This window comes from Cydia fagiglandana, chromosome 11, assembly GCF_963556715.1.
Source record: "Cydia fagiglandana chromosome 11, ilCydFagi1.1, whole genome shotgun sequence".
Taxonomy (NCBI): Eukaryota; Metazoa; Arthropoda; class Insecta; order Lepidoptera; family Tortricidae; genus Cydia; species Cydia fagiglandana.
In genome coordinates this window covers 17166101-17181521 of record NC_085942.1, presented here as the reverse complement: position 1 = coordinate 17181521, position 15421 = coordinate 17166101, and the positions used below count along the sequence as shown (strand labels likewise).

Genomic DNA, 15421 nt, shown 5'->3' with positions numbered 1-15421 from the left:
CGCGGTAGCCGCTCTGTAGCTTTTCGACACTAATGACGTCGTAAAAGCAACATTTAAAATCGGTGGACCTTATCTCTTATGCAATAAGGTTTACGAATTATAAATTAACTGTGTGGACGGTAGCCTTTACTTAGCAGCTATGAACCTCGGAAACACGGTTAAGTTAGTTAAGTACTAAGTTGATTGATGAATACGCAGCGGCGTAAGGTCAGGCTCTTGACCTTTATGACACAGTTAAAGACGTGACTGAAAGGCTGTTATTATTTACTGCGAAAATTAGATGTATCTGTAATCAAATGGAGACAGACAGTTTTATTTAACATGTCGTAGAATTAACATTTTCATCCTATGATGTGTAGTAGTAGTAGAAGAGTCGAACAAGCACCACTGCACCTTATAAAACAAAGTCCCCCACCGCGGCTGTCTGTTTGTATGTTTGTTTTTTCACAATAAACTACAAAGCTACTGAACGGATTTTCATGCGGTTTTCACCTATCAATAGATTGATTCTTGAGGAAGGTTTAGGTGTGTAATTTGTTAACCCGTGCGAAGTTTTAGATATATTACACTGTAAACTCTTTATAGTTTTCACCTATGTGCAATTTCCAATTCAAAATGACAAGGTTAATTGCTTAAAATGCTTAAAACAACAATTGCTTATCATCCGTATAAAGTTAAAGTAGGTAATTTGTAACGTTACTTTTCCACCTGCCAGCATGTTTCGTCAGCATAATCGTTTACAAACTCCATGTTCCCTTATTTCTCGGTACTGTTATTACTCTACAGTTATAATACGAATTTAAGTACAGTCCATGGCAAATTATCAGGCGCACTCCCACACACGGTCTGGGTGATGTCCGGCTGTGTTCTGACATTCTCTTCGAGAGTGCGACACCGATTACACAGAAAAGCAATTACTGAAGCCGTGTCAGCATTCGAGTTTCAATAAAAAAGGTAAACAAGTGTAAGAAGTACCAAGAAATGGTGAAATGTAATAAACTGTGATCCGAAGTCCTATGTGTCACGTTACTTAAGCTAGCGAGCGTTGGGTATCAGTTGCTAAAAACAAGTGTTATATTTTGTCAATTCAAAGTGCATTTAAAGGAGCAACGATAAAATGACCACTGTGGATCTTATGTATGTAGTTTTTGTGCATGAAGGAAACACTTTGTGCGTAACAAGCACGTCTGTGCCAAGTTCGCAATATTATCTTTCATGAACAATTTGAGTGATGTCAAGAGAGTAAAGTTCTGTTTATTTATTAAACACACACTGTAACTACTTATCTCGTTTGTGAGTTTCTTCCTATTATAAACTTGACCTCATGTTGGATAACAACTTAAGCTTGTTTTATACCCGATAAAATGACAGTTCAGTCAAGTGGTAGCAATTCATACAACCTGTCTGTCATTTTATTACAAAAGTGGTACAAAACCAGGATGATTGAGTAAGTAGTTAAAGGAATCGGAATTAATAGAATTATTACTAGTCCATCTGATAAGGCTTGTGAATAAACTGATTGCAATTATCTGACATTATTGGCTGATAATCTACATGAATTAAGTAATTGCCTGATGAAATTGTCACGTTTCCATCAGTGTCGACTGTCGAACTCCATTCATAGTCTTTTTGTGTCGATTTTGTTTACTCAGCCTTGTTTGTTCGCATTGAAATGTGGTATTATATTATTACGAATGACGTACGTATCGTAAAGTGTTTTGTATTGTATTATTGTTTAGTTTGTATTTTTTGTCCCAATAAAGTCTCAGTAACAGTTTCAAGTCTTGTATTGTTATTGGTAGAGTTGAGGTTACACTAATGTCTACCAACGTTACCTGTACTTGAATACTTGAATAGTATCTCTAGGGCAGTAAAGTTAAAAATATCTCAGATCACATGTATGTCGATTTACATGTGATCTGAGGCTTTCTTATTTAAAAGACGAGCATACTGTGTGCCTAAAGTTGACTTTTGAGAGATCAGAGATAACAGATGAGAGATCTTTTGCACATATCCCGTCATACTATTGATTTCGCTTTACCCCATTGGATTGTTTATTTTGCCCCAGCTGTATGGGTAATGTACTAGTATCTTACGAAACAATAATAAATAATACTAGTATCACTCGCGCATCAAATAACTTTGTGTACACAACACGCAACAATAAGTCGTTTAAAAAGAAAACATCGGCGTTCCACTTCCGTGTGATTAATGTTTTAGTTACGACTGTTAGTGTGTCAATGGGTTGCATTGACGATGGATCATTAGCTATACACATTGTACCAAGTATTTGGCACAACAGACTGTCTGGTTTTAGTACATTTCGAACGATTACACTAAAGCTGGAATTACGATTCACCAGTAGAGAAATTGTATAAGTTGTATAACTGTTTCGAAGGATCATTTAGTGTCTTAATAAGTGCAGTATTCGCGTGTTTGGTTGGAATATTTCTTGCAGGATCGCGGAAAACTTTATAGAAATTACTTTGAAAAATTCCTCGCAATAAAACTATCAGTTACAAGAATTTAAATGTGCTATCTCTGTAAATCTAAATGTTGTTTTCGGACAGCCCTCCTCCTCTTTCGTCTAAAGCAAGAACTTACGTTGTCCTGGTTTACACTCCATCATGGGATAGCTCCTTATGTTCATATCTGCCAGAATGAGATTGGCCTGGATTTGACTTCAGAATTCCCTAACAGGCATTTCTTAAAAAACTTTCCTTTGAAATGCGGACAAGCATGTTCTCGATCGTTCGTGACCTCTTCAGCCCTCGATATCCGTCGTGCGAGCTCTATTAGCCCATTATTAGCGTTCTGTCGCTCTGTGAGAACGCTACGGTCAATTACCTTCGCAAATTTTATGCTAGACAACAGGTGTTGTTAAACTTTCTCAGAAACTCGCAGGTTTTGCAATGGAATCTAGGAGGTCACTGTACCTACACAATACACAATAAAAGATGTTTGCGCGACAAGCTACTTTTAAGACCTACCCCGAATCCATGCTATCCCGAATTTTTTGACTAATAGGAAAGCACTGCTTACAGTGGTTACTTTCCACGTTCGGCGCGTGTAGAGTCGTACACACTCCCTTTAGAAATTTCTCAGCACGATAATGCATGAGCTCGGTGTATAGAAATGTTACAAGTGGGATGGGATATCATTTATCAGATTGACATCGTTTATTCATACGTTCTAAAGACATTAACAACCGTGAGGGCTATTGGCTGCTTTTGGTTGGACGGTTATAAATATCATAATCAGTGCCTAGCCACTAGACAGTTAAATGTACTTGCAATCAACAGCCCATTATCAACTTGACTCTCGGACAAAACAATACGCATATAAGCCGATATTGTAACCAATAATACGGTACACGAATCAGAGGCATTACTGTACTCGCTTATTAAATATTAAATTACGATAAGACTTAAATATAATATCGAAATAATAAGAAGGTATTATACTTTACGATGTTGTAAACACTTTGTTTCTTGACCTTTTATTAACCTTTGCATTTTAGTTGCGCCAGCTAAATTGATCAACGTTTTTGCGATTAGACCTTTAAATTGAGTGCTCTTATTTGAATCTGTTCTTTATAAAATTGTTAGTAAGAATCTGAAGAATCATAATACAACATCAACGCTCATGCTCTATGCATGCGTTCCAATTGTCCGGGACACCATTGTCCCGTTTACGGAAAATAGTTAACTATATTTTACAATCGCTAACAGCTTCGTACGGTTTTAAGACGGGAAGGTTACTTAAGTGCGGTTATTCCATCTATCTTCAGAAGTATTAGCATTACTATTAACACGAAGTTCCAGAATCAGTTTCTCCTTTACTTCATCTATATATTAACCTTCAACCCATCTCTATTGTTACAGAGGCGTATTCCCATGGAAGAGCAGCTCATCCTCCAAAACCAGTACCTCCCCAACATCTACCCCAAGCTGGCGTCTCTTCGGCAGCCGCTCCAGCGGTAACCTGCAGCGGGAGCCAGCACCAGCGCCGCCCGCGCCCGCCACCCCGCACCATCATCGCCGGCAGGGGAGCTCGGCCAGCGACAAGCAGTTTGAGGACCTCGTGGCTAGCTCTATAGCCCTTATACAGCATGACAGGTCAGTCTTTACAAGCTTTTATTTAGTTTCACCTGACCGTTGTCTGTAATCAAAACTTGCAAGTTAAATTTGATCCACTTCCCAGTTTCCGATTGAGCTGAAATTTTGCTACATACGTAAGTCGGGTGACAATGCAATATTATGGAGTCATGGAGCTGATCTGATGATGGAGACCGGAGGTGGCCATAGGATCTCTGTGATACAACAACGAAACCTAATTGTGTTTGGGGTTTTTAGAATTGTCTCGATGAGTATTAGTTGCCTGTGGAAAGAAAAGTACAGTCAGCGATAAAAGCTTGTACCAAAAATGAAATTTTTGCCAAAAACTTATTTGCCATGGTGCTTCTTCGGGAAAAATTCCTTAAAGAAATCTGTATGGTCTCTGTTCTAATAATAGGATGACTGGGTTACTGAGAAAACACACAAGGAGAATTATATGTATTACTAAACACATGATTTGAAGTGTTTATTTGAATTAAGCAAACATAAACAGGACAGAGGGCTATCTTGTTTGCTCTTATCTTAAGGTTTATCCACTTGTGATTTAATTGGCCCGAGTGTTTGTGCTACTGGCATTGAACTCTCTTCATTGGCTACATACCTATACAACATAAATAGAATAGGCGCCAGCTTTAAGTGGTTCGGTAAAGCAGGAATTTCCCCAGAGTGTTGTTTTTAGGGTTCCGTACCCAAAGGGTAAAACGGGACCCTATTACTAAGACTCTGCTGTCCGTCCGTCCGTCCGTCCGTCCGTCCATCCGTCCGTCCGTCCGTCCATCTGTCACCAGGCTGTATCTCACGAACCGTGATAGCTAGACAGTTGAAATTTTCACGGATGATGTATTTCTGTTGCCGCTATAACAACAAATACTAAAAACAGAATAAAATAAAGATTTAAGTGGGGCTCCCATACAACAAACGTGATTTTTGACCGAAGTTAAGCAACGTCGGGCGGGGTCAGTACTTGGATGGGTGACCGTTTTTTTTGCCTTTTTTTGCATTATGGTACGGAACCCTTCGTGCGCGAGTCCGACTCGCACTTGCCCGGTTTGTTTAAGTTAACATTGGGTTTTGCGAATGTTACGGACAAACTATTAAATTGGTACAGAACAGAAGGTGTTTTTCCGATGTCCTTCATGATTTTCTTTTTTCGTTTAAAAATTAATGTTGCATGAAATATAATCTTGCTTTTCGCTGTCAACACAACAACAAGACAACAACACAACAACAAGGAAATCAAACGACAGATTTCATAAGTCTAGTTTCATTTCAAAATTAAGTACGTACTCGTAATCTGTCGAGAATTAAAATTAACGTTGCATCAAACGCCTATGAAAGGGGTTATTCCACGAAAAAATTTATAAGGGAGAAATGTCTTTTATTTTATTCAGACACTGTCTTGCGAGTTGCGAGCCGATATAACTCGAACATTTTTTTAACCTTTGAAAACGTTTTACTGTTAAAATACTAAAGTACTAATTTAAAGTAATTTCTTCAGGATTGTCTCAAATAGTGGACAGTTTAAATCTAAATCTAAATCAGGGCTCAAAGGTCAATGCCCGAGAAATAAAAAGTAATTGGGTAACGATGACAGACATTCCATGAACGATTGAATAAGCACAGGACGACAACCTAACAAATATGTAGTTCATTTGACAGTTTGAGGTCAGGTCACGATAGACAACTTAACAACTAGGTAGTTAAACATTTCAGGGGAACAGGTCATATCAAAGTGGTACCTACGAAACTACGAAAGTAGGCTAACAGGCTATCGCTGTAATTTTCGAGGAAAACTAAACCACCTGGTAACCAAAACAGTGTAGGCAATTTACCTTAATAAATTAAAATACATTTCATTGGTTCAGAATTTGACACATTTTTGAGTTTTTATACGCGACCTTATTACAGAAGGTACTTTTTTGGTTGGTAAACTTTTCGCAACGTTTAGATCGAGTTTAGATAAAATATATTGGCCAGTAAAATGGCAAACAAAAATTATATCCTAAGTAATCTGAAAGTTTAAGGAATCAGTGACTCTGGGTATGACATTCGCAATTATATTTACTTATCTACTAAATAACTTTGTTTCGAGCGACAGCCATTGTCTGATGAAATTTTGTTGAATAACTTTTCGTAACACCTTTTCTGGGATAGTACGCAATATAAATGCATACTAATACTAGTGGCTCTGTGAGCTGTAGACCTCGCGAGCAGAGCTTAAAACTGAGTAAATTAAGCAAAAAATAAAATAAAAACAACAATTGATATGAAATTTAAGTGTAAAAAAATACAAGAAGTTATATCCCAGCATATAATTACCGGGGATCGAACCCAGACCTTCCGTGCAAACAAAAAAGCGAACGTTTGCAAAATACACCATGATAGTTCTTACATGAGGTGACGAAATATTCTCAAGTAAAAACTAAATATCTTAATACCTCCAAAACCAGCGAAATAAAATTTCTGAATTTTTGACCATTTAATCTGTGAACATGTCTTAAAAAGAATACACTCTTATGATACCGATACGACTATTTGTTTAAGCGCGAGCTATCACAACTCTTCCATTTTGAAAAATTTCCAAAAACCGTCTCGCCAAAAAAATTTTATTGAGTCATAGAATTTAGTTACAAAATTTCACGAGAATCAGTTAAGAATTGCGACCTGTAGAGGAGAACATCCGGACATACAAAACTAAATATCTGAATATCTCCAAAACCAGCGAAATAAATTTTCTGAATTTTTTTTGACATTTAATCTGTAAACATGTCTCAAAAAGAATACTTTATTATGATACCGATACGACTATTTGTATAAGCGAAAGCTATCACGACTTTTCCATTTTGAAAAATTTTCAAAATATGGCTCGACAAAAAATTTTTATTGGTTCATAGAATTCGGTTACAAAATTTCACGAGAATCGGTTAAGAATTGCGACTACGGCCCCGACACTATCATTAGCAATGACATGAAATTTCATGACCCTCCAGCGTTTGGTCCAGTCACGTTATGACATTCTTAAATCTCCCCACACACTTATCAGTATTTCTATCAGTATTTTCATCATTACTTGTCACGGGGAATTTTAAGTTATTATTTTCCTAACCGTTCTTAGTTATGTTGTAGTGTACGTTTTGAAGAACACAAAACCAAGACATTATTCAAGCATCGATTCAAATATTTCTAACCTGTCGTAACTATACTATGTACTGTGGCAACTCTATACCCGATGAGCCAGAAAAATGCAGAAAAAGAAATAGGTAACTAAAAAGAATATTTATTTGTTTCAACCTTTTCGTGCGTGCGTGCGTCATGACTGTGTGAAAGATTGGTAGTTAAAAAATGTATACAAATATTTTTTTTATTCTTACCACGAACCGGGAATCAAACTATTCTTAAAGTACGATCAGCATCATATAGTAGGTAGCATCCAATGTACCTATCCAAATAGTTCGGTACGCCATACATACCTATTATTATATGGTGTACCGAACTACATATTTGAATACTTTGGATGCTACCTACTATACGACGCTGACTGTACCTACTGGATTCTTCTTTTATGTAAGAATGTATACGTATTTGGTTAAGAAAAAAGGTACCTGATATGTAACCTAGTTAACTTACCTATAATAAAAATACTTTGTTTTTATTTGGTTAGTAAAATAAAAACGGCTATGGCAGAAATTTAATTGATGTTTTGAAGAAAACTGAATGCAATTTATGGATTACTAATATGTTGCATAAAATTTATTGTCATATTTTACTTTCGCATAGCAACCCTTGGCAGAATCATCATTTCGCAGAATTACTTTTTGCATAAGTTTCATGGCATACTGTTGTTTCGCACAATTTTGTAAAGCAGAATAATGCAATGGCATAATCTCAATTTGAAGAATAATACTATAATCGAATAATTGTTTTGCCGAAAATTGCGTCGCATAATATGTACTTGGCATACTGTCTTTTCGCACAATTTCCTTAGGCAGAATAATTCATTGGCAGTTCTAACCTAACCTAACCTACACTTCTGGAAGCAGTTTCTTTTGAGTAGGGGTCGCAGTTCTAACCTAACCTAACCTAACCTACAGTTCTGGAAGCAGTTTCTTTTGAGTAGGGGTCGCAGTTCTAACCTAACCTAACCTACAGTTCTGGAAGCAGTTTCTTTTGAGGGGTGTGTAATGATCCGTATAACAATTTTTGATATATTTTTAAAATATATAACAACTTTTGATATAATTTCATGGTGTATAATCACTTAAGCGGTATAATGAACTTTTGATATAACAACAAAATAACTATTTTCATGGGATATAATGTTTAATCGATATAAAAGCTATTCGATATAACGTTTACTGGATATAATGAATATTTGTTATAAGTATTTATGGTATAATGTATTCAAATGTATAATAATAAGTTGAGGTTATAATAAAAAAAGTCGGTTCTGGCGCTTCGCCGGCCGCTACCGCGGCACGCTCGCTTCGCTCGCTCGGCTCGCGCGCTGTAGGGTCGCAGTTCTACCTAACACTCCTCCTCGCTTCGCTCGTCGTCGTACCTAACTGAGACCTGCCTTAAGTTCGAATACGTAGGTTGTTATAATAGTAGTAAATATTACAAATTATACCAGTACTACATTATGCCAACTGAGCGTTATATCGAACTTAATTATATACGCTGTTAATGTTAGATTAGAAGTTGTTATATTACAAGTTCATTATACTTGACGATAGTTAGACTCTAAGAATATATCATGTATTGTTATAGCAAAAGTGCATTATGTCCCTCAATCGTTATATCGACTAAAAATATATCAAAAGTTGTTATATGGACCGTTACGCACCCTCTTTTGAGTAGGGGTCGCAGTTCTAACCTAACCTAACCTACAGTTCTGGCAACAATTTCTTTTGTGTAGGGGTCGCAATTGTAACCTAACCTAACCTATAGTTCTGGCAGCAATTCCTTTTATGTAGGGGTCGCAGTTCTAACCTAACTTAACCTGTAGTTCTGGCAGTAATTCCTTTTGTGTAGGTTCAGTCAGCGACATGAGTATTATGCGGTAACAATTTCGGCAGAACTTTTATTCTGCTGCATAACATTCTGCGAAATTCAAGTCTACAATATGAGCAATATGCCATAAGAAATTCGGTGGAATGTAATTTATGCTACATACAATTCTGCGTATGTAAAATCGACGATAGTAGTATTCTGCTATTCAAAATTCTGCCAAATGAATGTTATGCGACATGACAGTTATGTTAATTATACAATTATGCAAAAGTATCATTCGGTTAAAAATGTTTCTGCGAAACCTGCTATGCGAAGTGTATTTCGGACAATCGATATTATGCAAGATAAAGGGAAGCCGCAATTTATTTCGTCTTAAAGATCTATATTGTGTTCCTTCGAACTTTATCTGAGTATCTCTTTTCGTTTCAGATCCTTATGAAAAAGTCTTTAGTACCGCATTTTTCTGTCGCATTCTATATGTTACATATTATGCTGAGGGAAGGGCCTTTAAGACACAGGTTTTTGGGGTATCCGAAATACTAATACTTGTACATAATTATTAAAAAAGTGGTTAGGATTTTGCTGATTAAAACTAGTCGGGGTTTCTGCGGTTGACCTGACGTTTAGTAAAAACAATATCTGTGGAGGTTCGAAGTAAGGAGGTATAAAAAAGAGTCCGTCATAAAGCAAGTTCGAACGGGATAGTCTTATATGGAACATTCAACCATAAACACTAACTATTCATTCTCAATTAGTCATAAAACTTTTTAAGCTTTACAGGCCTGATTAAGTTAATATGTTTTATCCCTTTCATACAAATACATAAGTCAAAATGAGAGATAAATACCAAAACGAGAAGATCAAAACTATTCATAGCTAATTCAGGCCAGTAACGCGTTTATGAATAATGCCATAAACCAGAGAGTTTACTTATAGGTTAGGTGCATACTTACAACATGTTATTATATAAGGCCATTCACAGAATATACGAAATAGGGATGTTGACCACATTTTAAAAAATATATTGAACTCCATGCACGTAATAAAACGCAAAAGGGAATATTACGCAAAAGTCGGCGTAGGGTCCACTAGCAAATTCAGAGGGTCTACTTCGAAATGCGAAAATCTAAATTTCGTTATCAGTCTCTAACGCTCGAATACGCAAGAGTGATAAAGAGGCAGAAAACGAAATTACGCGGTAAGCCCTCAGTATGTGGTAGAGGCGCCCCCTACGCAGAGTATTGCGTAATATTATTCTATTTCCCTGAATAGGGAATATTACTCGAAACTCTGCGTAGGGGGCGCCACTACCACAAACCATCGCAATCTGGGGGTCTACCGCGAAACACGAAATTTCGTTATCTAACCTCTCTATCACTTTTCATCATCATCATCCTCACTTTTGCATATTCGAACGATAAAAGGGGCAGATAACTAAATTTTGATTTTCGCGTTTCCCGGTAAAAATATAATTAAATTGTTGTAAACAACTTAAAATAAAAGGTTTTTAATTTTTATTTCATGTATGGAAATTTTTAGAAAGGGACAGAGATTTTCTTTATGCATCGTATTCTGCATGTTTTCCTTTTTTCTTCAGAGTCAAGTGAAAATAAACTTTAGAGCAATGATAATAGAGTAGGTATACTTCACTTATTGATTTAAATGCCAGTAATGACTCTTGTTAGTATAAAACCTTCTTCTAATAAAGTACTTTAAATGACGGAATGAGGGATTAGAGTGATGCGCTCCACTCACTATCAGTATAATGTCATTATTTTGACATTTCTTCAAAAATATTAAAAATGTTTAATAACTTCATTATCGTCCATCATTCTTTCTGTCATTTCTGATTTCATCATTCTAATCAATTCACTGTCAGTATAATGTCATTTCTAGTATCATTACTTTGACATAACTCCAATACTGACGGAAATTATTAAAATAAACTTCATTACTTGCCGTCATTCCTTCATGACACTCCCTACACTATCACTAAAAACGTCATTCCGTCAAAGTAATGTCAGTATCCATGATAGTGTCGGGGACGTATAAAGGAGAACATCCGGACATACAAAAGCAAAACGCCCGAGTCAAAACGTAGACCTTCGCTTCGCTTCGGTCAATTATAAACGCGAGTGCAGAGGGTTAATGAATTGCCTAATAATTGAATTAAGCAATGCGCGAATTGAATGATTGGTATTAGCATTATCCTGGCCTACCTACTGTATAAACCTACTTTAGCTGCTGACACTAATTCCACGCAGACGAAGTCGCGGGTAAAGCTAGTTATGCATAAACAAAAGATAGGTACTTAATGGCTAGCAGAATGAACATTTAAATATTGTTCAATGTTCATCGATGCATGATAATGAACATTCCACTATACAGGCTACCATTACCTATATGTCAATGTTGAGTCTAATTTTAGTTTTAAAACTTCAAAACATCTCCCGTATGATTGCAATAGTCACAAAGAAAAGATAATAGCTTGACAATTCACACAATAGCATTATTTCCTTATAACCTGAAAAATGAGTGCTCATTGTGTTATTTCCTCATTGACGTGACATGATACCGTTTGCGTCAGTCGTAACATAGTTGATGTGTGCGACTTGTTAGTGGAGCCAGACAACGCGACGTGACGCGAGTTTCCACGTCTACTGAAACCGTTTTTGATAAATTTAATTTCTTTAATACTATTGTATTGGTCGCCCTAAATCGAGTTGGCGCCGTTCTGTGGAGCAAGAGCTGGGTGTATTGGGGATGGGGTGGGAGGAGGCTACCCAAGCTGCCCAGGACCGGAGTCAGTGGAAGAAAAAGATTCGAGCCCTACACCCCTGCAGGGGGTAACAGGATGGAAAGAAGAAGAAGATTGTAGAAGTCATGTCATAAAGCACAAATTGAATGACCACACTGTTAACTGGCCGTTTATCTATCTTCTTGTAAAGACAGAAGTTACTAGTATAAGTCGGATAGCTATTCGGAAATCGTTTATTTTTACCCATGTCTGTCGATCGAATATTGTAAGACTTACAATAAGAGTGGCAAAGATAGAAGGATATGATATATGATATTCGCAGTAAAAGTCCAGTGTCATGCCCTCTGCACACTTCCACAACAATTAATCCGAAAAATCGTGACTGGACAAATGTCTAGGTCTAGACCCAAAGATATGACCGGTGGCTTTAGCCTTTCTACGCGGATGTATGTATGAATATGTGTGGGTGTGTGACAGGTGTAATCGTGACCTCCCGCCACGTCCCAATAAGCCGTTTTCGTATCGGTTCCGCTCTGTTATTTAGCTGTCATTAGCGTTACCTATTAAAGTGGTTTGTTCATTTAATTTTGTAACGTCTACTCGTACTTTATTTTGGCTGACTGAGTATATCGAGTCCTCGCACAATACGAGTCAGTCGATAAATGTCAGTTATTTGTGGTTTTCAATATCCATAATACTAAGGGCTTTATAAATTTGCTACACGTTTGCTATCTTTTCGTTTTGTATAATGTGTTTTGTGAACACCTTCTCATTACACTAAATAAAAATGTATAAAATCATTGACGGCCCTGGAAATATATAGTACCGCAAAACCAGCAAAACGATGCTATAGTAGTATAAAGTGGCCCTCGCGCCTCCAGCGAACACGACCGGCAAATTGTAGGGCTGCGTCAAATTATGCAGGCATTTCCGCTTCTGTGGACCCGACGTAGCATTCTGCCTTTGAAAATTGCTGTAATAGAATTTTAAATCGTTTCGTATTGGAGTTTCTTTTTTTATCCCAGTGGTTATAGTGTTCGTGAGATCTTCGTGTAAAATAAACATCGTGTGGATAATTGCTGTTTTAACTATATTTATTTATAAACTATTATACTATTTACTGGCTTCAGTAAATGAGAGAGAGAGATAGGTAATTACTTTACATTAATACGAAATAGTAAGAATCGAAGTCTAGCTTTTGTAATTGAAGTTATGTACGGCTTCTGGTCTCAAGTTTTTCAATTGGTATTGATATAAGATTATAGTTGTGATTGTGACCTACAACAGTGGTCGTATAATTATTGTTATGTCAGAATTTCGTAGTGATCTGTAAAATGTAATATAAACAGCTGATACACGATCGGCTGGCACTAAAGCAGGCCACTGACGAGCCTTCCAAATGGATGCCGTTACAATGGATTCATCTAAATGGACGGCATCCTAATATTAAACATTGTACGTTTTTGACATTCACGGACCGATTTTGGATTGCAGTCACGCTATTTGGACTATTGGAAGGCTCGTCAGTGGCCACCGCCGGCTCTGTAACTCTTTAGTCCACACACACCAGCTTTGTATAAAATGTCAGTGTCGATGTCAAGGCGTGACACTACAAGGTTAGACTTGACATTGATAATATTGATATCCACGACGGGGACGGCATATCATAATTCATAATTTGATTAAAGAGCACTTTAGAGCACTTTGATATATTAGATTTTGGTGTGGCAATATTTTATCAATCGATCAATTATTCTCTATCATGTGATCAGCCAACGTGTAAGTATGTACCTTTTTATGATACCTACTTACTACTAAACTCTCATATTAGGATATCTTTAAAAAAGTCTCTTACGATCACCTTACGCCTATAGATATTATCCCAAACCAAAACAACCAAAAGTAGAGTCGTCTAAAGATTTATCTATTATCTTTACTGCAGACTTTTAAATCTACAAACCAATTATGAATCTCAAAGATTAATCCACCGGCTGCAAGATAAACGAAGATCAATTATTGGATAGAGTTAAACTGCGAATCATGCAGCTCCTATCAAACCGGTATCGCTGCATCCCTATTCGATGCGAGCCGCAGCTTTATAATAAGTTTATCATCACCGGAGATCAGAGATACTAGCCTATCATCAGCGAAGTAAATCGAATACTTTCGTGACTTAGGTAAGGTTCTGCCTAACGAAACGGATTCATCATAATTCGTAATCGATGCTTCATTTTTTAGGTCCTTCAAGCCTCCCACATTGAGGGAAATCTAAAACGAAGCGATTTTCAATCAAAGCAAAATGAGCAACGGTGGCGTCGCGTCGTTTCTGTCAATTACTTTCAATCAGACAATTAAGCTTGACAATTGTCACAATCGGGGACGCAAACGCTCCATCGGGATTGGCAACGCTTGTCAAAAGAGCGCTTGCTCACCTAACTCCTCCTCCTTGCTTCGTCCTCCTCAGCGCTGAGGGTCGTGACCTCCTAGTGGAGCACATGATTCCGGATGGCAGATTTTCAGCCTATCCGATCCCTTGTGCCTAACTAACTAGTTATGCGTACTGAGAGATTGAATGCTATAACCAGACTTGCACTGAGGGTCTACCGCGAACCAGAGAAGAAGATAACGAACATTTGATTTTTGATGTTCGCGGTAAGCCCTCTGACCCGGTTGTATCGAAGTGGTTGGTAATCTTCGAGAATAAGAGTCTAGAAGGCATCTGCGGTGGTCACGAAGCGGCACTATTAGCTCGCTTCCTGTTGCAATTACCCGCAACGTGTAGTTATATAATTATACTCGTAGCTAACATATGTTTATGTTTACTCGGACCGCAGACTTGTGTGGACGAAGGCATTCGAGGACCTGTAAAACTGGAATAGAGTAATAGTGCATAGGAAAATTGAACGCGGAGAAATGGGGTTGTTCTAATGAAGCTTTTGTGCCCTTGAACAAACTTAATAACCCAAAATAATTAGTATTATACGGTGCCGAGACGCTTAGTAATGAAACTGTGCATAAAATACTAGTAGCACAGGGAACATTTGGAATTAAACGGAGCTACATGATTCGCAGTTTAACTCTATCCAATACTTGATCTTCGTTTATCTTGCAGCCAGTGGATTAATCTTTGAGATTCATAATTGATTTGTAGATTAAAAAGTCTGCAGTAAAGATAATAGAATCTAGTGAGGAATTTTGCTGACCAAAACACAAGATGTTTGACACGCTATTGGCAAACTAAAATGAAGTCGAGGAGGACATTATGTTGTCAGGAAGAGTGGTGTATTCGAATATAGGCGCATATTCAGATGTCGGCCATACCTTTAATTATTATACCTATTAGCGATTAGCGTACTGTTCTAGCTTAGAGAAACTGTGCAAACTGATTTATGATATGTTTTCAACTTAGTAAGTATTAAGTTTAAAGCAAATTTACAACTTAATTTTAAAAAGTTTTGCCATACCTCCCATACAACTTATTATTTAAGGAAAGCCATAATTATATGGAGTAAGCACTCTCAACAAATGTGTGTCA

General features: G+C 37.2%; 1 protein-coding gene across 1 annotated transcript in view; it reads left to right on the top strand.

Moving 5' to 3' along the window:
- LOC134669077 (TBC1 domain family member 12-like) overlaps positions 1–15421 on the top strand; it is a 64372-nt gene that overhangs the window by 33477 nt on the left and 15474 nt on the right. The window contains exon 2 of the mRNA XM_063526600.1: positions 3885–4118. Coding sequence (XP_063382670.1) covers positions 3885–4118 — 234 coding nt within the window. The remainder of the gene's footprint in view (positions 1–3884; positions 4119–15421) is intronic.